Source organism: Kogia breviceps, chromosome 4, assembly GCF_026419965.1.
Source record: "Kogia breviceps isolate mKogBre1 chromosome 4, mKogBre1 haplotype 1, whole genome shotgun sequence".
Lineage (NCBI taxonomy): Eukaryota > Metazoa > Chordata > Mammalia > Artiodactyla > Physeteridae > Kogia > Kogia breviceps.
Genome location: NC_081313.1, coordinates 165,232,449 through 165,258,566, shown reverse-complemented (window position 1 = coordinate 165,258,566; position 26,118 = coordinate 165,232,449). Strand labels below are relative to the sequence as shown.

General features: G+C 41.4%; 1 protein-coding gene across 1 annotated transcript in view; it reads left to right on the top strand.

The window, feature by feature from the left end:
* SLIT3 (slit guidance ligand 3) overlaps window positions 1-26,118 on the top strand; it is a 631,375-nt gene that overhangs the window by 52,413 nt on the left and 552,844 nt on the right. Inside the window, exon 3 of the mRNA XM_059063071.2 lies at window positions 47-118. Coding sequence (XP_058919054.1) covers window positions 47-118 — 72 coding nt within the window. The remainder of the gene's footprint in view (window positions 1-46; window positions 119-26,118) is intronic.

Sequence of the window (26,118 nt, the reverse complement as noted above, 5' to 3'; positions counted from 1 at the left end):
CTTGAGGCCCGCTTGTCCTTGACCATTGCTGCCTTTGTGGTTCCAGGCATCTGGAAGACAACCAGGTCAGTGTCATCGAGAGAGGCGCCTTCCAGGATCTGAAGCAGCTGGAGCGATTGTAAGTACAGCACAACCTCCTTTCTTGAAGAGCCTTATTTGTTTGTAAATTGGCTTCGTTGTGGCCTTGCTAAGAAAAAAAAAAAAGGTTCCAATGTTTAATAAAATGTTTGCTATTATATTTAAAGCACATTAGATGCATGCTAAAGAGACACTGAAACCCATTTAAACATATTTTCTTTAAAAGATGCTAGAATTGGCATCTGGGGCTTTTTTTCTGCTTCCCAGCCTTGAGCTCTGTCTTGGTAGCTGTACGCGGGGCTTGTTCCTGCCCAAGCCTCAGCCTTCCCTTCTGTGGGGCAAGAAGGACCTCAGTTAGCTATCCCTGTCATGGAAACTAGCATCAGAAACTCCCTATTCCTATACATGGGTAGCAGGCTCCGTCCTCAGGCCTTCTCCTCTGGGCCCCCTCTGCCCCATTCTCATGGGAGAAGAAGGACAGGCGGGTAGGCGAGGCCTTCGGTGTGCCTGTATCTTCTCTGAGTGAGCATCAGCCTGTGTCAGGAAGCCCACATATTTCCATGAGAGAATGCATTGCCAGTGGTTTAAAAATAGGCCACTGTTCTGACTCTGACAGAGGGAGAGAGCAAAAGGGGTGGGGATGGGAGATGGATGGAGCCTCCATTCGTTTTGTTGATTAATGCTTTTGCAGAAAACTCTCGGGTCACTGTGATGAGGAAGGCTGCTCAGATAGTTAAGTGGGCAGCTTCCCCTTTCCTCGGTTAATCACATCTGGCAGCTCATAACATCTGGATATTTGCTTTCTGCCCTTTGAGAGGGGATTGTCCCTGAGAGCACTTAGTCATGCTGGTGGGCGGCTCTTTCCATGCTTCCTTCTGTATCCTGGTTGACCTGATATGTCAGCCTCCTTCTCCTGCATTCGGGGGACAGGCCTACACCAGCTCTCTGCTCCTCCAGCTTAAGGATCTTCCCATTTTTACCTGTCCTGTTTCCAAATCTCATCTACAGAGATAGGCTTGGGTGAGGTCTAGGACTCTCCACCAACTTGTGAGCTTTGTAATCTGCCATCTTTTCCCTTGGAGTCATCCCATCTGGGGCAACCTGAGAAGGGGAAGGGATATTACCCAGCAAAATCCTTTACTCTCCGCTCTGTGTTGTGAACTGTCTCATTCATTGCTCTCCTTCTGGGTCAAAGGTCAGCATATGTTCTGTTGTTGGTCTGAAAAGATGACTTTAATTTCTTATAAGGGAAAATAGATAAAAATAATGAATGTTGCCTCTGTCTATACTTTTAAGTTTCTTAAAATGTTAACTCTTCTCCTTATTTAGACCCAGGGAAAAAAAATAAAAGTACTTGTTGACCCTGCTTCCTTTGTATGAAATACTCAACATTTACGTGGAAGAATAAATACAAAATCCTTTGTGAGAAGGCCACTTCTTGCTTAGTCTTCTGATTAGAAGTATAAATAAATTCCCAATTCATTAATTTCATGGTTGTTGGGAAATAACTAATTGAGTACCTTGGACATGCTGGGAACTATGCCAGTATATTATATGCTATCTGTTATGTCATCCCCACAAAATTCCTGTGAGGTGTGATTACCCTCATTTTGCAGATGAAGAAACAGAGGCTGAGGGAGATGAAGCCAAAGAATTGTCAGTGGGGGGAGCCAAGATTCAAAGCCACATCTGTCTGACATCAAAGCCCACATCCTTTCGTATTTCTCTGCTGCAAGCATTAGATGAAGTGTGATCTTTAGCAATGGCCCTGCAAATAGCCTCTCACATACCCATTGAACTCCAGGGAATATCAGTGGAATAGTCTAGCAAAAGGCGCTTTTCTCTGGCTTGGTCAACATGGCTGAAATACCTTGCACGTCTGAGGGACTGAGAGATTATACTTGTCGGGTAAACCTGGCTGTTTCTCTGCTTTGGTGTATTAAGAGGGTAATGCTAGCTGCTGTACTAGATAAACCCTCAAATCTCATAGCTTAACAGGGTGGAAGTTTACTTCTTATTCATATAAAACCCAATAAGGGCATTCCTGGTTGCTGGACCTCTCTCCTCCAAGGGGAGACTTCGGGACATGGGCCCCTTCCACTCCTCGGCTCTGCCGTCTTTAAATCTTGGCTTCCAAGGTACCAGTGTTTGTCGGCATCAAGCTAGTGGAAGGGAAAACAGCAGGAAGGATTGTACATGGGAGGTTTTCATGGGAAAGACCTGGAAGGACTACATGTTACTTCTACCGTTACATGCCTTGGGGTGGAACTCAGTCATGTGGCCACAGTAAACTGCAGGGGAGGCTAGGAAAGTAGTCGAGCTATATGCTCTGGAAGTAGAGGAAGCAGGCTTAGTGAACAGCTAGCCAGTTTCTGACTTACATTGCAAGTGAGCTGAGAAGTATTTAGGAAGAAGAATGGAAGCATAGGTAGCTGGACTAGTATGTACAGCTGGACAGGCTCTCTCATGTAAGGCCTTTCAGTGTCGGTGTGTGTGATGTGATCCTGACTAGTGTTTATCTGGTTTTGGTTATCCAGTCTGCTCTCAGACAGAGGACTATAGACGGGGAAAATACAATGTATTTGCTATTAACAATGGAAGAGGTAGAGGACTGATTGTGCCATCACCCCTGGCTCTCACTACTGGCTTACTTTACCTGTGTCTCTATATTTGGTAGTAAATTAATCTGATTGATCATACTCTGAAAGAGGCTGGAAATCGTATCATTTCTGTAATGTTTATTTTCATTTGGAATGGTCATTACAGGTGTAATCTCTTGAGGCTTACAGGGAAAAGGGAGAGAATCCTGTCCTTCAGGTCTCTACTCAGGAATTCTCTATTCCTCCGTGAAAGGACCTCTACTCCAGGCTGAGTAAGGTGCCCCTTTCCTCATGACAACACATGGTGGTCCATATCATAGCACTTATGCCATATTTTAATTCCCTGTTTGCCTGATTGTCTCTCCACAGAACTATGAGTATTTGGAGATGAGCAATTATGTTCCATTTAACTGTTAATCTCTAAGTCTTGCACAAAGCATGATAGTAAGCACTTGTAGAATATTTATCAAATACTTAGGTTTTTGTTCTATACCAGTGGTTCTGAACTGGGACCAGTTTTCCCCACCAGAGGACCGTTGGCAATGTCTGGAGACATTTTTCGTTGTCAAAACTGTATGATGTTAATAGCACGTATTGAGTAGAAGTCAGGAATGTGTCTAAACATCCTACAATGTACAGAACAGCTCCTACAACAAAGAATTACCCAGTCCAAAATATCAGTAGTGTCGAGGTTGAGAAACTCTGCTCTTTCCCTGTTATGTGTCAGATGCCATCTTAGTCACAACATAGGCCATCTCATTTAATCCATGTAACATTATGAAGTTAGAATGATCATGTCCCTGATGTGACAAAATATAAATTTCAAAGCATTGGCTAAATATGCCTACTCTAAATCTAATTTACCTCGAGCTCACTTCTGATTTCCAGGAAGTGAACAGGATAGAGGAGCAAGATAAATAAAACCAGGAGGAAACAAGCGAATCCTGTAGCTGGGACATTCTGCAAGATAACTGCCTTGGTCTCTTTAAAAAGTCAGTGTTACGAAGGAGGTGGGACTTGACTGTTCTATATTGAAAGAAGCTTAGGATAGAAACAGTAGCACAAAACTTGGAAAGGTCAATGGAGTTTGTGTTTGAAGATCTTTGAATTATGCAGAAAGTGATAATAGTGCTAATGTTTATTGCCTTGTTAAATCAAAGATTCTTTTTGTAATCTGTAAGATAGCTTTTGAAAAGAATAGTTAAAAAAAATATAACCTAATAGAGGGAGAAATGACATAGAATGATACCAAAAAATGTTATTAATTCAAATAAGGGAACATAGAATAAAATGAGACAAAGAAAACAAATAGTAAGATGATGTATTTAAATAAAAATATATCCTAATTATTTTGTATGAAAATGATTAATACTTTAATTAAAAGACAGATTGCCAGGGTGGATTAAAAAATAAAAAATAATTATGTGATTCTTTCAAAAGATGAACATTAAGCGTAAGGAGAGGGAAAAGCTGAAAGTAAAAGGATAGAAAATGATACCATGAAAACACTAACCAATAGAAGGTTGGTGTGGTTGTATTAACACAGATAAAAGACTTCAAAACAAGAAACATTAATGGAGATAAAGAGGGATATTTCATAATGATAAAGGAGTAAATATACCAGGAAGGTACAGCAAATCTATGTTTGTATGTACTATTATGTATAGTATGTATGTATGTATGTATTATGTGTGTATGTGTTATGTGTAGTATATATTAAAAACATTCTGAAAATACAGAAAACAAATATTGAACAGAACTAAATGGATAAATAGACAAGTTCATACTCGTTTAAAATATGGTTCTTATAGTTGATGAACAAGCAGACAAAATTGTTAGTAACAATATAGAATATTTTAATGACAGTGTTTGCAAACCTGACCTAAGTGAAACAAAGAGAACGATGCAACCAACAAGTGTAGAATAAACATTCTTTTCAAGTGCATACAGAACTTTTATCAAATACTGATCTAGAAATCAGGTCTCAACAAATATCAAAGGATTAAAATCATAAGGAGTATTTTCTCTGATCACAGTAGAAATACAGAAATCAACAAAAAGCAGTAAGTGGAAATTTTCAAAATATTTGGAAATTGATATTCTTCTAAATAACCTTTGAATCAAAGAACATTTCACTGTCGAAATTGGAAGATACATTTTTCAGAATGTTAATAAACACACAATATATCACAAAGTGTGGATTGCAGTCAAAGCCATGCCCACAGGAAAATGTATAGACTTTAAGAATATTATTTGATTTATGTAGAATATATATTTAAAATGAAGTAAGGCTAAAATCTTTATTAAAATACCCATCATAAGAAGCTAGAGAAAGAATAACAAAGTAGAAGAGAGAAAACCAATAATACCAGAAGTATGTGAAATAGAAAAACTCTAAAAAACCAAACTTTCATTCTTGAAAAAATTATAAAAACCAGCAGGACTTATTAGTAAACTAAAAAGAAAGAAGACTAAATTACTGACATAAAGGGTAAAAGGGGGGACATAACTATGGATTTTACAAAGATTAAAATGATAGTAAGAGCAGATTTTGAAGAACTTTATTTCAATGATTTTAGAGATTAAGTGAAATTAAAAACTGAAACAAGGAGTAGAAAGTATGTATACTCCTAAATCTAATTAAACCTTTAATTAAAATATTTCACTAAGAACTTTCTAAGCTCAGATGGCTTTGCCAGTAAATTGCACCAAAGTTTTAAGAAATAAATAGTATCAATTTACCATAAACTCATTCTATTTAAAAAAAAGACTTTTGTCATTTGGATAGCATAACCTTTATAGCAAAACCCAACAAGGCATTTCAAGAGAAAATATCAACCAACATATTTCATGAATATTTATATGAATTTCCTAACAAAATATTAGCAAAGTCACTTTGGCAATACCTGAAAAGGATATATTACAACCAAATTTGGCTTATTCAAGGAAGGCAAGGTTGGTTAAACATTTGAAAATCTCCCCTCTCAAATAAAAACATGCTGAACAACTAGGATAGCAAAACCAAAGAAACACAGCATCTACAATAAAGCTAGTTGACAGAGTATCCCAGTAAATGCCTGCCTCCCGAGTATAAGTGGATGGGGGGTGAAGGGGGTGCAGCTGATGGTTATAAGACTGTTGCATTGTCTCATCTGTGTGGAAGAAAGCAGAGGGAAGTCCTTGAGAACAGGAGATTGATAAAATTACCAACACATACTCACTGGAAAACACAGTGGTCAAACTGAGAAAAGCCGCCAAATCAGAAGGGAGTTTGATTACATCTAGTTCATGGTGAGAACAAAGGAATCATGATGTGTTAATGACTGATAGTACTTGGAGTATTCTGGGTCCTATAAATTCTTCAAACTAACAAAAACAAGGCTCTTTTCCAAAGAAAGGCCTAACGTTGATAAGAAAATTTGGGGACTAGTCAATCAGAACAGGTACAGTAGTAGAAATGAAAAGAAACCTTCTCGATGAAAGTGCTAGAAATCACCAGAAGAGGCAGATCTTAGAAAATACAAGGCCATGTTTTTAATTAGTTTAACAACAACAAACAACCCCAAGAATGAGCTCTCTAGACTCTTAAAGCTAAAAAAGCTATCACTTCCCACCCCTACCTCATAAGACTAAAGGAAATTTCTTTCATTTAAGAAATAAACAACCGAGACTTCCCTGGTGGCGCAGCGGTTAAGAATCCGCCTGCCAATGCAGGGGACACGGGTTCGAGCCCTGGTCTGGGAAGATCCCACATGCCGCGGAGCAACAGAGCCCCTGCGCCACAACTACTGAAGCCCGCACATCTAGAGCCTGTGCTCCGCAACAAGAGAAGCCGCTGCAATGAGAAACCCGTGCACCACATAGAAGAGTAGCCCCTGCTCGCTGCAACTAGAGAAAGCCCACGCGCAGCAATGAGGACCGAACACAGCCTAAAATAAATAAATTTATTTTTTTAAAAAAGAAAAGAAATAAGCAACCGAGAGGATTATGATTGAAGCTCATACAAAAATTTTTATAAGAAAAATGAAGAATAAGAAACATAATAATCTCCATAGAAGTAATGAAAACATGTAAGAAAGAGGTACACACAAAACAGATGAAAACTATAATAGATGGTTCAAAACTAGCTACACAAATTTAAGACTTTATAAACTCTAAAAGAACAACATAAATCTGAATTTTAAAAACTCAGAAATTAGATGATTAGAGAAGAGTAGGATTTGAAAGGAAGGGCAGAGGACTCAAACGATTTAGAAATAAAAGAATTCATTTCAAAGTAAGTACTGCCAATACTGAAGAAGAGCAAACTTGGAAGAATTACACTATCCAATTTCAAGACTTACTATAAAGCTACAGTAATCAAGACAGTATGGTACTTATGAAATATTTATATTAGACATATACATTAATGGAACAGAATACATAGCCTAGAAATAGACCCATTCGAAAATAGTCAGCTGATTTTTGACAAAGGAGCAAAGACAACTCAATGGAGAAAGAATAGTCTTTTCAACAAATGGTGCTGGGACAATTGGATGATTATATACAGAACACTGAACCTACACAAACCTTACATCTTATGCAACATTTAATTCAAAATGGATCATACTGAATGGATAAAGAAGATGTGGCACATATATACAATGGAATATTACTCAGCCATAAAAAGAAATGAAACTGAGTTATTTGTAATGAGGTGGATAGACCTGGAGTCTGTCATACAGAGTGAAGTAAGTCAGAAGGAGAAAAACAAATATCATATGCTAACACGTATATATGGAATCTAAGAAAAAAAATATGTCATGAAGAGACTAGGGGTGGGACGGGAATAAAACACAGACCTACTAGAGCATGGACTTGAGGATATGGGGAGGGAGAAGGGTAAGCTGTGACGAAGTGAGAGAGTGGCATGGACATATATACACTGCCAAATGTAAAATAGATAGCTAGTGGGAAGCAGCTGCATAGCACAGGGAGATCAGCTCGGTGTTTTGTGACCACCTAGAGGGGTGGGATAGGGAGAGTGGGAGGGAGGGAGACCCAAGAGGGAAGACATATGGGAACATATGTATATATATAACTGATTCACTTTGTTGTAAAGCAGAAACTAACACACCATTGTAAAACAGTTATACTCCAATAAAGATGTTTAAAAAAAAAAAGGATCGGGCTTCCCTGGTGGCGCAGTGGTTGAGAATCCGCCTGCCGATGCAGGAGACACGGGTTCGTGCCCTGGTCCGGGAAGATCCCACATGCCGCGGAGCAACTAAGCCCGTGAGCCATGGCCGCTAGGCCTGCGCGTCCGGAGCCTGTGCTACGCAACGGGAGAGGCCACAACAGTGAGAGGCCCGCATACCGCAAAAAAAAAAAAAAAGGATCATAGACCTAAATGTAAAACTCTGAAACGCCTAGAAGAAGACATAAGAGAAAAAATCTACATGACTTGGGTTTGAGGATGAGTTTTTGATATAAAAAGCATGATCCATGTAAAAAAAAAAAGTTGATCAATTGAACTATTTTTTTTTGAACTTTTTTAAAATTAAAAATTTCTGCTCTGCAAAGGTCACTGTTAGGAAAATGAAGAGACAAGTCACAGACTGGAAGAAAATTTTTGCAAAACATATATCTGGTAAAGGACTTGTATAAAGAATATACAAAGAACTTTCAAAACACAGCATTCAGAAAACAAACATTCCTACCCACAAAAAAGAAAGAAATGAGCAAAAGATTTGAAGAGGCACAACACCAAAGAAGATATACAGTTGGCAGATAAGCATATAAGGACATCCTGAACATCATTTTCCATTAGGGTAATGCAAATTAGGCAACAGTAAGGTACAGTAAGGCACATCTACTAGAATGGCTACAGTATTAAAAACTGACAATACTAATTGCTGTTCAGGAGGTAGAGTAACTGGAACTCTCAGTTATTGCTGATGGTAATGCAAAATGGTACAGCCACTTTGGAGGACAGTTTAGCAGTTTCTTACAAAGCGAAACATAATTGTATCTTATAATCCAGATCAGTGGTTGCTAGGGGTTTAGGGAAGAGGAGGGGATGGAGGGTCAAATAGGTGAAGCATGGGAGAGGGGGTCGCTGAGAATGGTGAAGCTATACTGTGTGATATTGAAATGGTGATGCACAACATATGCATTGATCAAACCCATAAAATTTGACAGCACAATGAGTGAACCTTAATGCATGCAAATTAAAAATATCATTTAGGAAATTGGAGGATCCCACGATGGAATGCACGATGTGATGAATGTGTGAATCAACCTCACTGAAGGTGATGGGGAAAAAGGTGCTGACCAAAGTAGACTTGAAATGACTGGAGTCTATGAGACTAAAGTCAAAAGGAATAGCACATAAGAACTGTACTCTGGTTGACAGAGTTGTTTCCCACAGAGGTATGGGTTAACAATTCTGAAATCACTACACATGTATATTGGAATTCAACACTGGAAAGACAAGCAGTGTTGTCACAGACTAGCAATGGGGAAAGCTATAATGACCCATGTGGTAATGGATTAGAGTTAGACACCAGTATGAACAAATGTTTAACCTAATATAGATACTTTCACTTAATACAGGTGGACATATACATAGAAATATTTATTGATATGTGAATATACATAGGTTTTTATACAAGCAAATATTTTCTTGCGCTGTTAGTGAGAGGGCCTAGAAGCAACCCAGATTTGGGCTTCTAATCAGTTCTTCAATAAAAAGAAACTAAGATGTCTTGGAAAAATGGGATGATTCTAGAATGGGGGCATGAGATAAATTGTGCCAGAAAGGAAGTGCTCAAAACAACAACAACACTACAATTATAGGGAAATGTCAAAAGGCCATAGGAGCCAACTGAAAGAGCTCCTAATGGCCAAAGCTGAAACAATTTGAGCAACAAAATAAATGAGTATCAGATTACAACCAAAGTATAAAACAAATATCCATGAGTTCATATTAATATAAATAAATGATTGAATAAATAAATAAATAAATGGGGACAGGAGAAATCACCCATCCAGAAGAATTCTAAGGAATTTATATAGATTTTCTGCCCTCAAGAAGGTAGAGCATAACTCTTCACTCCTTATGTGTGGGCTTTGCATAGTGACCGCCTTCAAAAGAGTATGAGAAAGGGAGGGTGGGGAATAGTAACTTTATAGTGGAGAAATATGACACACACTCCCTCAGCCAGCTGATCAAGGTCTATATCAGAAGTGATAAGTCATGTCGATAGTATGTATCTTTGATATGATGTAGTGAACATAGCAGTTCCCATCTGGGATCTTCATCTCAAAAACCTATCACCCCAGTCTAATGAGAAAAACATCAGACAAATCTCAATCAGGGCTGTTTCTAAAAAACATGTGAATAGTCCTCAATACTATCAAGGTCATCAAAAGCAAGACAAGTCAGAAACGGTCACGGTCAAAAAGAGCATAAGGAGATGTGACAACTAAATGTAGTGAGGCATCCTGGATTGTATCCTAAAACAGAAAAAAGTCATAGGTAAAAATTAATGGACTCTTAATGAAGTATTAAGTTTCATTATAACAGTGTATCAATATTAGTTCATTATGGCAAATGTACTATATTAATGTAAGATGTCAAGAATAGGGGAAATTGGGCATGAGGTATATGAGATCACTCTGTACTATCTTCCCAACTTTTATGTAAATCTAAATTAATATAAAACATTAGGTTTTAAAAAGTGGACTGTGCCAAACTCTGCTTGAATTACAGATTCAAGAGCAAAATAAATGCTATTGGTTTACAGCAAAAACGCATTCATGCATACTCACCTAGATGGAACTCAAGAACAGATAAATGTAATGGATAATGCTTTAAGAGAAATGGATTATAGAGATGTGGATGGTCCTAGAGACTGTCATACAGCATGAACTAAGTCAGAAAGAGAAAAACAAATGTCATATATTAACGCATATTTGTGGAAACTAGAAAAATGGTACAGATGAACTTGTTTGCAAGGCAGAAATAGAGACATAGATGTAGAGAACAAACATATGGACACCAAGGGGGGAAAGCGGGGGGTTGGGGGTGGGATGAACTGGGAGACTGGGATTGTCATATATACACTAATATGTATAAAATATATAACTAATGAGAACCTGTTGTATAGCACAGGGAACTCCACTTCACTGTATAGTAGAAACTAACACAAAGTTGTAAAACAACTGTACCCCAATTAAAGAAAAAAAGAGAAATGGAAAATGGAAAGGAGTATTTTTAGTATTTTTTTAAAATCAGTAAGAAACGAATAGGGAAGTAAAAAGGATTTAAGAGAAAGTGGTAGATATGGAAGTCAGTCAAAGAAGTTCTAATATACTTATAATATGAATCTCTGAGGAAGAAAACTAAAGCAGTGGAACAAAACTAATAGTAATGAAAATCTTTTGAAATAAAAGATGATTTGAAGGTACATACTGAAAGGACAACTGAACGCCTGGAAAAATAGACCAGGTTCAAAACTAAATATTCTAATAAAAGCATTTTGTATTTGAAAGAGAAAAAAAATCCTTACGCATTCAATGGATTAGACACTTACAATGGAAAAGAAGATCAGATTGCTAGCATATTTTTGACACCAAAGCCAGAATACAATTGAATAATTTTTTAAGGAAATAAATTGTGAAGCAGAGATTTTATAAAATGTGAACCAGAGCCCTACATATATTCAAAAGTAATGACTACAGAAAAACTATTATGAGCATTCAGGAACTCAGACATCATGGTTTTCATGGATCCCTTCTTAAGGAATCTCCCAGAGAACACGTTTCATACAACTGGAGAGGTATTGGCATTAAGGACAGATATGATCTGCACTTCCCAAACACCTGGAAGTTAGGTGGAGTCTTGTGACTGAATCTTGGACTTCCATGGAATGAGATTGGAAGTGCTGTGTTCTCCATGGTCCTCCATCCTTGCTCTCTTTCCCCATGGTGGCTAAATCGACAGGACTCTAAGAACTTAAAGGGTGTAGAGACACAAAGTGAAAGGATTCTAAGCCCCTGCTGACGTGCATGTGGCTCTGACATGAACAAGAAATAAATTTCTATTATTTCAAAAATAACAATGTATTTCATCCCATTAACAGAATAGATGAGAAGTCATTTCATCTCCATAGATGTAGAAAAAAATATCTAATGAAATTCAACACTAATTCATGATTTTAAAGTATTTAAAATGCTAAGAATAAAATGGAACTTTTTTACTAAAAAACCTAAATCATAACATTGTTAATGGTGAAATATTTAAAACATTCCTCTTGAGAGACACCTGTCATGACTCCCATTCAACATTGTATTGGAAATCCTGGTCCTGGCCATGATTTAAAAAAAAAAAAAAGAAGAAGAAGAAGAAGGAAGGATGGAAGAAAAGAGAAAGAACAGGTATAAGGATTAGAGTGGAAGAAACATCAATGTCCATATTTGCAGATGACATGATTAAATACATGGAAAATGCAAAATAATCTACAGATGAACTCTCAGGATTCCTAAGTGAATTCCTCAGGTCACTGGACACAATGTACCAAAAAAAAATCAGTAACTTCTATATACTAACAAATAATCAGGAAATTTTAAAAAATGATGTGTGTTAACAGCATCGAAAAACATCAACTGCCCAGGAATAAATCTAATGAAAGATGTGCGAGGCCTTAACACAGAAAACAGCAAACATCACTGGAAAAATGAAAGCTGACTCAAATATATAGAGCAATACATTATGTTCATGGATTGGAAAACTCAGTATCTCAGGGATGTCAGTTCTCTCCCAATTGATATACAGATTCAGGGCAGTCCTAATGCTAACAGGTTGTTGTGGAAATTGTGAAAATGATTCTAAAGTTTGTATGGAAATGCAGTTGGCCAAGAAGAGTCAAGACAGATTGAAGACCCAGGTAACAGAAGGACACTTGATTTGTAACAAAGATGACACTGTGAAACAGCTTGGAATGGATGATCTGCCTAATAAATTGTGATAGAATAATTGGATATGGAAAATGAATTGTCTTGCCCCCTGGCTCATACCATTCACAAAATCAGTTTCAGATGAATTGTAGATTTACACATGAAAGATGAAGTAATAACACTTCTAGAATATAACATAGAATATCTTCATGGCTTTGCGGTAGTTGGTATTTCTTAAGCAGGATACAGAAGGCATTAACTTTACCGGAAAAAAAATAGGTAACTTGGACTACATTAAAATAAATAACTTTTGTTCATCAAAATACATCACTAATTGAGTGAAAAAGCATGCCAGAGTGGCCAAAGATATTGGCAGTGCATGTAACTGACAAAGAGCTTATATTGAGAATATATAAAGAACTTCTGCAAATCAATAAGAAAAAGAAAAATGACCCAGTAGAAAAATGGTTAAGAGTTTCCAACTGGTACTTCAAAAAAAAGAGGATGTCCAAACGGCCAGTGGTCATATGAAAAGATGCTCAGTGTGTCATCAGTCTTCAGAGAAACGTAAAACCACAATGACATACACCGCACACTCATCAGAAAAGCATAAGAAAACTCACATGTGTTGATGATGATGTGAAACAAACTACATTCATCATATACTGCTGTGGGACTCATTGATACAGTTACTCCAGAAAACTCTTCAGCAGTGTCAACTAGAGCAGAGCATACACATACCCCATGACCCAGCAATCCCACTCCTGGATTTACATCCCACAAAAGACATACACAATAATATTCATGGAAGCACTATTTGTAATAGCCCCAAACTGGAAACAAACCAAATGCTCACCAGCATGAGAAAAAAATCAACTGTGGTATATTCATAGCATGGAGAATGGAAACAACACATAAAAACTACTGCTACATGTGACACCATGAGAAATCTCAGAAACAGAATGAGCAACAAAAGTAGGACATAAAAGAGTAGAAATTACATGATTCCATTTATATGATCTTCAAGACAGGCCAAAGCAATCTGTGGTATTAAAAGTCAGGATAGGGCTTCCCTGGTGGCGCAGTGGTTGAGAATCCGCCTGCCGATGCAGGGGACACGGGTTCGTGCCCCGGCCCGGGAAGATCCCACATGCCGCGGAGCGGCTGGGCCCGTGAGCCATGGACGCTGAGCCTGCGCGTCCGGAGCCTGCGCTCCGCAACGGGAGAGACCACAACAGTGAGAGGCCCGCGTACCACCAAAAAAAAAAAAAAAAAAAGTCAGGATAGTATTTATCTTTGGAGGATTGTAAACGGAAGGGGACTTAGGTTTCTGAGGTGTATCATCCTCTGTTTCTAGATCTGGGTAGAGGTTTTGTGGATCTGTTCATTGGGTGAAAATGCTTCAAGCCATACAATTTTGATTTGTGCATTTTTTTGTATATGCGTTACACTAAAAAAATTATTTATTTTAAAAAGAGATTTTAGAGACAGATGTGTGAGAAACAACTTCACTACATGGCTCTTAATTGAAGCCTGGTTTGAAGAAATGAATGTATAAAATAAATTCTGGGGAGAAATGGAGAAATCTGAAAGTGGACTGGGTATCAGATGTTGTTAGGGAATTATTAATTTTGCCAAGTATGACAATGGTACTCTAGTTAAAGAAGAGAATCTCCTTAATTTTGGGGAGGGATGTATGCTGAAGTATTTAGGGATCCAGTGTCCTGATGTTGATAATTTACTTTAAAATGGTTCCGTAAAGAAAACAAACAAACAAAGAAAACCAAATAGAGCAAAATGAAAACAATTGTTGAATTTAAATGGTGCTCATATGAACGTTCAAATTACACTTTTCCTTTTCTGTGTTTTTGAACGTTTTATTGATAAAGAAAATTTCTAATGCATTTTTTTAAATGATCATATCCTTTTCACAGAGGACAAAAAACTGAAGCTCAGAAAGTTAAAGTAACTTGCCATGCTGAGATTTGAATCCAGGACTATCCTGAATTTAAGAGTTAGGAAAAGAAACCATGACCGTCACAAGCTGGAAGGAGATTGAGATATTGTATTATTCAATTTCCTCATTTTGCAGCCAAGAAAACAGGCTAGAGAACAATTTGACTTCCATGAAATGTTAATGCAGCATGCAGTGTTTGAAGTGTTGAGTTGCCTTGGTATTAGCTTGGTTTTTCCAAAGAGCAGAACACAATGGTATCCTTAGCTCTAACCCAGAGTTCACACTTACAATTTAGTTAGATATGAAGTAAATAATTAGGTTATATGATATATTTAAATGCATACGTATAGCAAATATATATGTGTGTGTGTGTATTTAAATTGCTGCAAGAGTTATTTTGTTCCTGGTAGATAGAGCCTTGCTTGTCCCACCATCATTAACATGTGTTATGTCCCTTAAGTTTATCATTTACAGGCCATATACCCTCCAACAGCCCATGAATGTGGCTTTTTCTTCATTCGGCCTCATTTATATCAACATCAAAGCCTGAGCATGGTTATTAACTCAGAATTATGGACAGGGTTTTCTTTGTGAAATGTATCGCCTACGGTGTCAGCACTTAATTTACTCTAAGTCCTTGAAAAAAAAAAAAAAAAACCCCAGTGTCTGTGAGGGTATAAGCTGCCAACACCAGAAAGACCACTGTTGACAGATTTTTGATTGGTTTACATTATTATTCCTTATTCAAAACAAAAGAAAACAAAAAAATCTTCTGTCTTGGAATATTTTCTCCATTGGTTCCTTAAGAATTACAAGGCAGACTGAAGGGAAGCTATAAAACTAAGGAAGTTTTAGATAGGACTTCCCTGGTGGCGCAGCGGTGAAGAATCCGCCTGCCAATGCAGGGGACACGGGTTCGAGCCCTGGTCCGGGAAGATCCCACATGCCGCAGAGCAACTAAGCCGGTGCACCATAGCTACTGAGCCTGCGCTCTAGAGCCCGTGCTCTGCAGCAAGAAAAGCCACTGCAATGAGAAGCCCGTGCATAACAGCGAAGAGTAGCCCCAGCTCGCTACAACCAAAGAAAGCCCATGCAGCAGCAACAAAGACCCAACGCAGCCAAAAATAAAATTAATTAATTAATTTTTTTAAATTACTTTAAAAAATACCCCCCAAATGAAGGAAGTATTAGGGGGAAAAAAAGGCTGGAGAAGATTTTCAAGGCCATCAGAAGGCCCAGTCAGGACTGTCAGCCTTCAGTTGTCAGCCAGCCCTGCTTGATTCCCTCCACCAAGCTCACTTTTCTCTGCTTGTATTTTTTTTTTTTTTTTTTTTTTTTTTTTTGCGGTATGCGGGCCTCTCACTGTTGTGGCCTCTCCCGTTGCGGAGCACAGGCTCCAGACACGCAGGCCTAGCGGCCATGGCTCACGGGCTTAGTTGCTCCGCGGCATGTGGGATCTTCCCGGACCAGGGCACGAACCCGTGTCTCCTGCATCGGCAGGCGGATTCTCAACCACTGCGCCACCAGGGAAGCCCTCTCTGCTTGTATTAAAAGGTCTAAGGCAGAAGAGGTTGTTGGAAGAGTTAGGCCTAAACACTTCAAACTGCCATATAGTGGAAGATGGGGCTAGCTCCGTGGAGCACAAAACTCAGGAATATAGGGTTGGTGGTGGCGGAAATTTAAGTAGCTACATAGGAAGAAAGTATAGCAGAGCAGTAAGGAAGCTGAGCTCTGGCCTGCTGGCTCACATTTATACACTGTTTGACACTGGACAAATTAATGAACCTCTTTGAGCCTTAGATGCCTCATTTATAAAACATCTGTGTATTTGCCTCATAGGGCTGTTGACAAAAACTAAATAGCATGCACTCAAAGAATTTAGGATCGTATCTGGCTTGTCATAAGTGCTCATAAGCATTTCACTTCAGTCTCTTAAGCAGGACTTAAAAAAAAAAAAAACGACTGTTTATGTGGTCCTGGGGAATCTCTAAGACAGAGATTTTCATGCTTCCTTTCAGCAACTTCTTCCCCCACCCACCCCACTGCAGCCCACCCACCTCCAGAGGGGGCCTGCCCTCAAGGAGCTTACAGTCCACTAGCAAGGCAAGCGTGTAAACTTGTATCTTTTCAACATGGCGAATATTGAAGTTTCAAGAGTACAGAGGAAGTGACTGCCTCTCCTGGGGAGCTCAGGGAAAGCTTTACCCAGGAGGCATCATTTGAACCGAGTCTTGAAGATCAAATAGGAGTATAAATCATGACCACCAGTTTAGCAAAGAATGATGCATATGGGGTCATTCAGGATGCATTATCTGCTCTCTGCATTTTCCACAGGCCTTTCGATCTGCTAATTTAGTTAGAGTGAATCTGTGGTGGACACTTCACCTAATGATTACAAGATGAAGAGCATGGACCCTAGAGTTAGGATAGACCTGGCTTTGAACCTGTAGCCATCTTCTCATTTCACTTACCAGCTATGAGGCCTTGGGAAAGTTTCTTAAGAGCTCCAAGTACCATCTGTTAAGTAGAGAGAATCATTGTTGAGTAGAGTTGCCTTTTAAACAAAGGCTTGGGCTTCCCTGGTGGCACAGTGGTTGAGAGTCTGCCTGCCGATGCAGGGGACGCGGGTTCGTGCCCCGGTCTGGGAGGATCCCACGTGCCACGGAGCGGCTGGGCCCGTGAGCCATGGCCGCTGAGCCTGCGCGTCCGGAGCCTGTGCCCCGCAACGGGAGAGGCCGCAGCAGTGAGAGGCCCGCGTACCACAAACAAACAAATAAACAAAGGCTTGTTTTTGAAGTTGGCATGAAAGGTAAAAATGGAAAATATTCAAAATTATTAACAGTTGTCTCTCTCATAAACAAGACGTGTAGGGACCATTTTGTACCGAGAAGTACCATTGACCTCTGGAATCCCCACCAACGAAAATGCTGACCATGAGCAGCCCATGAGGACTGAGAAGTTGCGGGGAGAGCAGGTGCACATCTCTCACCCGAGGTCATTTGGAGGCGCATGTTCATTGAGAATGGCTGCTAGGAGGACCCTCTGCACCGTATATTTTTCACCTTATTCTTCTTTAATTTTTTCTGAGTGCCTGCACTTTGGTTCAGTCACAGGTTAACTGCATACATGGCGTGACTCAATTAACCCACTTCACCAGAGTGTCATCAGATTATCTATGTGTGAAGTGTTTCACACAGTGATTGGCACAGTTGTCACAGTATCTTCAGCCATCTCCTGGACCATCCTTCTCCTCACCATCATCATAAGCCAAGAGTGACGAATTAGGAAGGAGAGCAATTTCTTTGACCAAGTGAACGAAATGACTGCATTTTCACTCACTGGCTCTTTTCCATCCTGAGGTCATACACCCCAAGTCAAAAACATACCAAATCTCCTTCCTGTCCTTGTTCTGTCATCACAAGTTGTTGAAGCATGTTTTTTCATCTGAAAAACGAGCTTAATGGTATTTTCTGTCTGATAGGAGTGAGGGCTTGTCAGAAAGTGTGTATCTGCTAAAGCACTCTAAAAAGGCAAACAGTCAAAACAATGCTAATTATCATCTTTTTTTCTATAATACTGTCCTTGTGGGGGTACAGCCACATCACCAGTTTAGAATTGTGCCCAGTTCTTCCCCTGAATGCCTTAAAAATCAAAAGAACCAATACTTTAGTTTCGTTTGTTGTATTCTCTTTCTTTACATCCATATTGTTCGGCTAGAATTTTTTTTTTTTAAATCTGAAGGATCAATTTTCTCATTTCGAAGTGTAACAAGGAGAATTGCTCTAAGCCTGGGAATATGTTAGCCAAGTTTTGAATCTCAAAATGCTAACGTCTCCCTCTGTCTTTCTCTCTTTGTTTGTGTGTGCGTGCACGCGCGTGCATGTGTGTGTGTGTGTGTGTGTGTGTGTGTGTGTGTGTGTGTGTGTGTGTGTGTGGCTTTTCCAAGATGTGGAGGTTTTGAATAAAAATGGTAATTGACCTTTAACGAGAGAGCTGAGAGAATGGCTTCTGTATATTATATGGCTGTGAGCTGGATTTTAAATGTTTGATTAAGTTATTAGAATGTTTTTGCTTTGGCATAATGTACTATAAATTTACAATTGCTGGCCAAAGCAGTTAGTCAGTGGAGAAGAATAAATTGTTTTGAGAGGTTCTTCAAAACCTGGATTTTATTCTCTTGGAAAGACAGGGTTTTAAATAAATCATGTAACACAAGTGAGAACTTCCATCCTTTTCTTTTCTTTTCACTGTACACGGGCCTGTCACTGCGGTGGCCTCTCCCGTTGCGGAGCACGGGCTCCGGACACACAGGCTCAGCGGCCATGGGTCACAGGCCCAGCCACTCCGGGGCATGTGGGATCTTCCCGGACCGGGGCACGAACCCGTGTCCCCTGCATCGGCAGGCGGACTCTCAACCACTGAGCCACCAGGGAAGCCCTCCTTTTCTTTTCTTTTTAAATTTATGTTTTGAGTGTGCTAGTTTACTTTTAGTGGCCCAAAGACCAAACAGCACAAAACAGGCACACATTAAATATATGTTGTTAAAGAATTTATCTATGAGATGTGAGTATTGTAAGGAGATTGATACCCTAAACAAATATATTTAAAAAAAAAAAAATTGTCCCAGGACACCTTTGCTTTACGGTGCTTCGAATGGTTAGAGATCCTCGTCAGCTGCACCCATGTCATTCCTTAGAGAGTTTCTGTTTGGCAGTCCTTACTCCCTGTCACCCAGTGGTTTCGCTCCCTGACAGCTTTTTTGTTTTCAGAGCATGTTCTCCTGGTCCTGTCATTTAGGAAATCTCTCTTAAATGGCCACTCCCCTCTCTTGGGGGCTCTCCCTGCCTCTTGGCCTCAGACCCTCTCCCTGAGATTCTTCCAGCTGTTTCCTCAAAGCCCCACTGCCTCCTCTCAGCACAGCTAGGCTCTTCTCCCAGGAGCACCTAAATAAATAAAATGTAATTAAATGTATAGGATTGGTTCTTGTACTGCTGTATTTATCTGTGTACACACCAGAGAACTTTCTACTGTACAGTGTACAAATATACCATCCATACTTGATTAAGTAGGGCAATTGTGGTCATTTCTGGGAAAGTATACCATCAGATTCTTCATTGGGAACCTGGGCATGTACTATGACATTGTTTCTATGGGATCAAATGAGACAACGTTGGAACTGCAGCCCTTTGCAGAAGATTGTAGAGTGCTACCCAAGTTGTACTGCTAAAATGACAATTTTCGATTTTTGTTGGAGATGAGTGATTAGGCTGTGTCCTCAGGCTACCTCGCTGGGAATTGCGGGGTTCTCCACTGGCCAGCTGTGCAGCCTTACGCAAGTGCCTGAACCTCTCATCTGTAAAAGAGGGTAATAGAGTTACCTACCTGCGTTGTTGAGAGGATTAAACGAAATAATGCGTGTCTTGTGTCAAAACAAAGTAAGTGCTTAATACATGTGAACTGTTAATTACATCATCATCATTATGATCAGATTGAAGTGACATACTTTAGTTATAGAATCTCTTGGAAGAATGGAAGCAAGTGTACACACGAGGATGGATGGTTCGGCTCTTCCCTCATGCACGAGTGCTCACATATATGCGTGTGTCTCGTGTGTGCTGATGCCTATCCAGAGACAGCCACCCCCATCTCCTACGCCTGACACTCCAGCTCCCCGGTGGTCTCCATGCCTCCCATTTACCTGTGATCTTGCAGACCTGCTATTGCCCGGGTCCCACCCTTTCCTAAGCTGGTCCCCACTTCCTACAGGGTGGAGGCTGTAGTGACAGGACTAAGGATGCAGAGCCCAGGGATGTGAGGAGTTCAGATAACGTCCCTGCCACTCCTCCGGTCTTAGTATCCAGCTCATGTTAAAGTGCCCCTTCCAGCCTTCACTTTGTATGATAACAGAGAGAATTTAGGCTTGGATCTTAGCGAAAAATGAAGATGAATCTTGCTTGAAGCTTTGAGTATCCCAAGACCCACAACTATTACCACCTCTATAGGTTGTGACAAAGTGAGAAAAGGGACCGAGGAGAATGACTGGCCTTAACCTCGCCTGTAGAATAATGGATAGTACTAACGTTTATTAAACACCTACTCAGGCAGACACAGTGCTTGGGGCTTTCCAGATATTGTCTGCATCCTCTGAGCTAGCCTGCGGGGCAGGGGTTATTGTCAGCATTTTACAGATGAGGACACAGAATCTCAAGGAAGGTGAATCACTTGCTTTCCATCCCACAGAGCAGGGACTGGTGCATGAACCAAAGCTTAAACCAAAGCAAGTGCTCCAGGTCTCCATGGGTTTTGGGTTTTGTACTGGGGACTGAGTAGGTGAGAAGCAGTGATAAGGCTGCTTCCTTTTCCGTCCCATGTAGGGGGGAAAGGGTAGGAAGAAGATGGAGGCCGAGGAGGAGTCCATCCTGCCTCCTAAAGGCATATCTAGGTGGCTGATTGTCTCCCGCACAGCCCACCATTCAGCTTCTCTCTCTAGTCCCCCCCGCATCCCCCAAGAGCTCTGGGGTTTGCCCAGCTCTGTACCTCTGGAGCTCCCGTCGCCCAGCTAGAAGTGGTTAGCAGGTGCGGGTGGGGATTCCACATGCACACCGCTGTACCGGGGGGGTGGCGGGGACTGCAAGGGGCAATGCAGAGCAGTGAGGGGCGTGGGCAGGCGCTGCCTCTAACTGTGGCTTCTCTCTTCTCCCCTTGTCTCCATCCCCACTGCCACTGAACTCACCCATGCCATCAGCATCTCTTGCTTGAAGGAACACAGACCTCTGGTCTTACCTGTCTATCTCCACTCAGGCCCCAGGGAAAGTGTTCACAGTGGATCAAGCTCGAGTGAGCTTCTCAAATACAGACCCTGCTTAAAATCCTTCCTTGGCTTCCTTTGACTCTTCAAATCAACTTCGGTTTCCCCATCGCGACCCTCAGGGCTGTGGGGTCTGGCCCCCCTCCCCCGCTCCCTTGCTCCTCCTCCTCTCCCCTCCTCACCTAGTAACCACCGTTCACCTTTCAGCTCCCAGCAGCGAGGTCACTTACTCAGAGAGGCCTTCTGTGCCCCTCCAGGTTGTTAAATTCCTCTCCTACACATTCTTACAGGGTTCTGACCCTTTGCTCATGTCTGTCCGTATTTATGATTTTGTTAGCGATGCTGGGTTGGTGTTGCCTCCCTCATTAGACGGAAAGCACGTGTTTGCACTCAGCGTCGCTGGCACCTGACATCGTGCCTGGGCAGAGCCTGTGCTGGGTAACATCGGTCGTGTGAGTGAGCGGTGTGACTTCTGTGCTTTGGAAACCCGGGTCGGATGCTGATAGAGGTGTGGCCAGACTGAGGCTCCTGTGGTTACCCCAGCCGTTTCCCTTCCACCTCCAGCTGGATAGGCTCTGCTGGGCCCTCCTCCACCCCACCCGCAGTGAGAATGACAGACCTCTAGAACTTCCTGTATTTACCTGTTACAGTCTTTCCCATGTGAGTCCATACACTTATCCCAGTGAGGAGCCTGCTTGTGAAGCACCTCTTCTAGAACTGCCTTCGCCTCTCCCCTGGCAGTGATGGAAAACCCTGCACGTAGTAGGTATTCTGGGAACATTTGTTGAATGCTCAGCAGCATGTTACTTTGAATATTCATTCTTCTTAGCAGGAATTTTTAAAATTGAGATTCGATTTATGTGAAATAAAATATATGCATTCTGAGTGTTATATTACTTGTTAGAGTAATTGTGCATCTCATTAAAAAAAAATAGAGCCATGTGAAGTAATTATAGTACATCGGTAAGCTGGACAATTTCCTATCTTAGTAATTTTTTATATACTATCTAATTTCTATAGTGATATCCCATTATGCATCTTGCATTCATATATTTCCTTAATTTTTTTTTTTTTTTTTTTGGCCGTGCCGTGCAGCACGCAGGATCTTAGTTCCCCGACCAGGGATTGAACCCGTGCCCCCTACAGTGGAAGCGCAGAGTCCTAACCACTGGACCGCCAGGGAATCCCCGTACATTTCCCTATTTAATGTTTACTGTTGTAACCCTACGGAGTAATTATTATTATCCTCCCATTTTACCAGGGAGAAAACTGGGGTCCAGAGAGATTAAGTGATTTAACCAAGGTCTCAGTGCTATGAGAAGTAGAGGCAAGATTAGAAAGCAGCTCTCTTGGGCTTCCCTGGTGGCGCAGTGGTTGGGAGTCTGCCTGCCGATGCGGGGGACACGGGTTCGTGCCCCGGTCCGGGAGGATCCCACATGCCGCAGAGCGGCTGGGCCCGTGAGCCGTGGCCGCTGAGCCTGAGCGTCCGGAGCCTGTGCTCCGCAACGGGAGAGGCCACAACAGTGAGGCCCGCATACCACAAAAAAAAAAAAAAAAAAAAAAAAAAAAGAAAGAAAGCAGCTCTCATTGGCTCCAAAGTGGCTATCTCGCCATTGCCTGCTCCTGTGCATCTTTTTAAATCCTTAGTAACAGCAAGACGCCCACTTGTTCTGTGTACCTGGTAAACAGGCTCTGGAGGTAGCGCCAAAGGTGGAGGACCCATCTCTTAGCCTTCCCTGTTCTCTGCAGCCTCCCCCTTCCCTCCTAAATATCCCTGCAGATGGCCTGGGAGACACATACGCAGGCATTGCTACAGAAACGAATCTCTGAGTCAGCCCTGGAAAAAAAAGAAATCTCTTTGTTGGTTTTATTTTTCTTGGTTGATTTATTTGACAAGGACCCGTTCTGTACATCATTTTGGAATTTCAGAATCTTTTTTTATCTCCAAAGTTCTCTCTTAAAAAGCTGAAGAAGAAATAAAAGAGAGGCTATGTATGCTACTCCCTGTGCAATGCTTTCTAAACCCTGAACTCTGCCTTTTTACTTTAGTTTCTGACCCTGAGATCACACAAGTTGCAGAATAGGGGCTGAGCAGAGCTAAATCCCATCAGGTAGGAGTACGATTTGCACTAATCCCTAAAGACACGTCTTCATCACGTTGTTTGACTTGGCAGGACACCTACGTTGCTAAACCCCACAGAGGAAGAGCACAGGAATTATTCACTCTCCAATGGGGTTTCTCTGCTGAGATTAGGTGTTACAACCAGCCAGTGAAGAGAAATGTTCCCAGCTCTGGCTGGCTGCAGATTCAATTACTGTTGGGTTCTTTACCTGGAGGTCCAAGAGGCTCCACTCCGAGGCCTTCAGCAGAGATTCCAGGCCAGGGTTCCTGGGGTCACCGTGTCGGCAGCAAGTCCATTTACCAGAAGCATCCCTCATCCTGGCACATGGCATGTTAGATGCAGTCAAAAGAGGCACCAGGCTTCCCTGGGAACTTTCTCCACTTTAACATGTGTTTCAGCTATGGGAAAAGCACAGGCGGGGGGGGGGGGGGGGGGGGAAGAAAACCTCAGGCTGAATTTACAGTTGCCTTTAATAACCCATGCAACTAAATTTATTAGGTCACCATGCCCCTTTGAACTGTGGTATGGAATTTTCCATGCGCAGTTAGTCCTGTTTCTCCGGTGAGAAGGAGACCTTCCCATGCAGGTTTGCTGGTGTCTTTGTTGAGTGAACACCCATGCCTTGGCCGTTTTGGTTAAGAACCAGCTTTGATAAAGAGTAGGCTGGGGGAGGGCTTTCCTGGTGGCGCAGTGGTTGAGAGTCCGCCTGCCAATGCAGTGGACGTGGGTTCGTGCCCCGGTCCGGGAGGATCCCACATGCCACAGAGCAGCTGGGCCCGTGAGCCATGGCCGCTGAGCCTGCACGTCCAGAGCCTGTGCTCCGCAACGGGAGAGGCCACAACAGTGAGAGGCCTGCGTACCACAAAAAAAAAAAAGAGTACAGTAGGCTGGGGGATTTCACCATGGCCCTTGATGCTTATAGATGGCTGAAGCACTGACATCCACCCATGTGGATTGCCATGCATATACCAGCTCTACATGAGGAGCCTGAATCTGCAGACATTCTTCCTCCTAGAGACACTTAAAGTTCTGCATCATTGTTTGCAAGCTTCACTTTTCTGAGTGCTTTCTCTTTTTGCTAAGAATAACTTATGGCATAACTTTGTCAGTTTCCTTAGACCCTTCTAATTGAACCAAGAAGTTCAGGGCTAAGATGTTTTCTTCAGTAGCTTCCAGGTCTCAGGGCCTAGGAATCAGGGAAATAATTTGATTCTGGAATGTTTTCTTTTTCAACACAATCCTGACAAGTTTGGTTAAATGGCACCTGAGATCAATTCAAATCAGCAAATTGATATTGAGCACTTATTGTGTGCAGGAGTCCTTGCTAGGAATGGTGGAAAATAAGAGTTCAAGACACAGTGGAGTCTCTTGACTTCTGAGTGATTATTTTCCTTCCAAGAGTACCAAGGTATGACAGTCATAACATTTTAATTTTCATGGATTTTTTGTGATGTATATTAGGTAAATAGCTCTTCAAATGCATGTCCTTATGGGTATTTTTGCTTAGAATGAGAACGAAGCAGGCAGTTAAGTAAAATTAAAAAGGTGAGTTAACTTACAGAAATATATTAATTAAATAATAATAGAGATCATACCTAGAAATGGTAACAAGGTGGTATGTGGATGATTAGAATCTCAAAAGCCAATATCCTAGATGGACTTAAACACACATCCCTAAGGAAGCAAGTCAGTTTATTATTCAGGGAGGTAAGCCAAGGGCCTTTGAGTGTTTGACAATACCTGGTCATTAGCGCGCAGCTGAGCCGTGATGGACTTTTAATGAAACTGCTGTCACACACGTCCTTGTGTACTTCCCACTGTCCATACAATGCTAACATTGAGATGGAGACCACTCCCCGCAACCTTGACAATCTGGATGTGGAGGAGTTTGGGTGGGAAAAAATAAGCTCCCTGTTAGACTTTGCACGTCCCACTCTGCATTGGCGTTGAGAGGGGGATGGATGCTGGGGACCTGGCAAAAGGCAGACACAGCACCAAGAGCTGATGGCTAGATGTCAGAGGAGGGAGGGACAGAGGAAAAGGATGTCTTGAGGCATGGGGGCTGCTGTTCTGATGGACTACTGACAGCCCATCCCTTGCCACAGAAGCAGCAAAGAAACCCAACCCATGTGCCCTCTGAGGAGCTTTAAAAAAAACCCGTTCAGATGTGTAAGACTGTTGAATGCAGGGAATAGACTAACATCTTCTTGGCATCTCTGCGGTGACTAATGTGTGGGCTCCCTGATTTTGCTCTGAACTAAGTGGTCTTTATGTTGCAGTTCTGGCAGCCCCGAACAGTGATACACTGTGTCCACGATTCCCCCAGTTTAATGACAGCCTATTGAATGGGAAGAAGTAGTGCGTAAACAAAGCAGCCCAGCCGGAGGGGAAGCATTTGTGTTCTGAGCCACGTGTGCTCTGAGTCAGTCATGCGATTTTCTTCAGTCGTCGAGAGCCGGGATTGTGAACCCTGATAGTACGTAGGTTCACTTTACACTTGCAGTTCCAAAGAGCTCCCGTTTGATTTCACAAGGAAATCACAGAAGCATCTTTGCCTGATAGAGAAAGTGAGTTCTTGTGTCCTGATCCCTTGCAGTGACTGGAGTGGGGCCG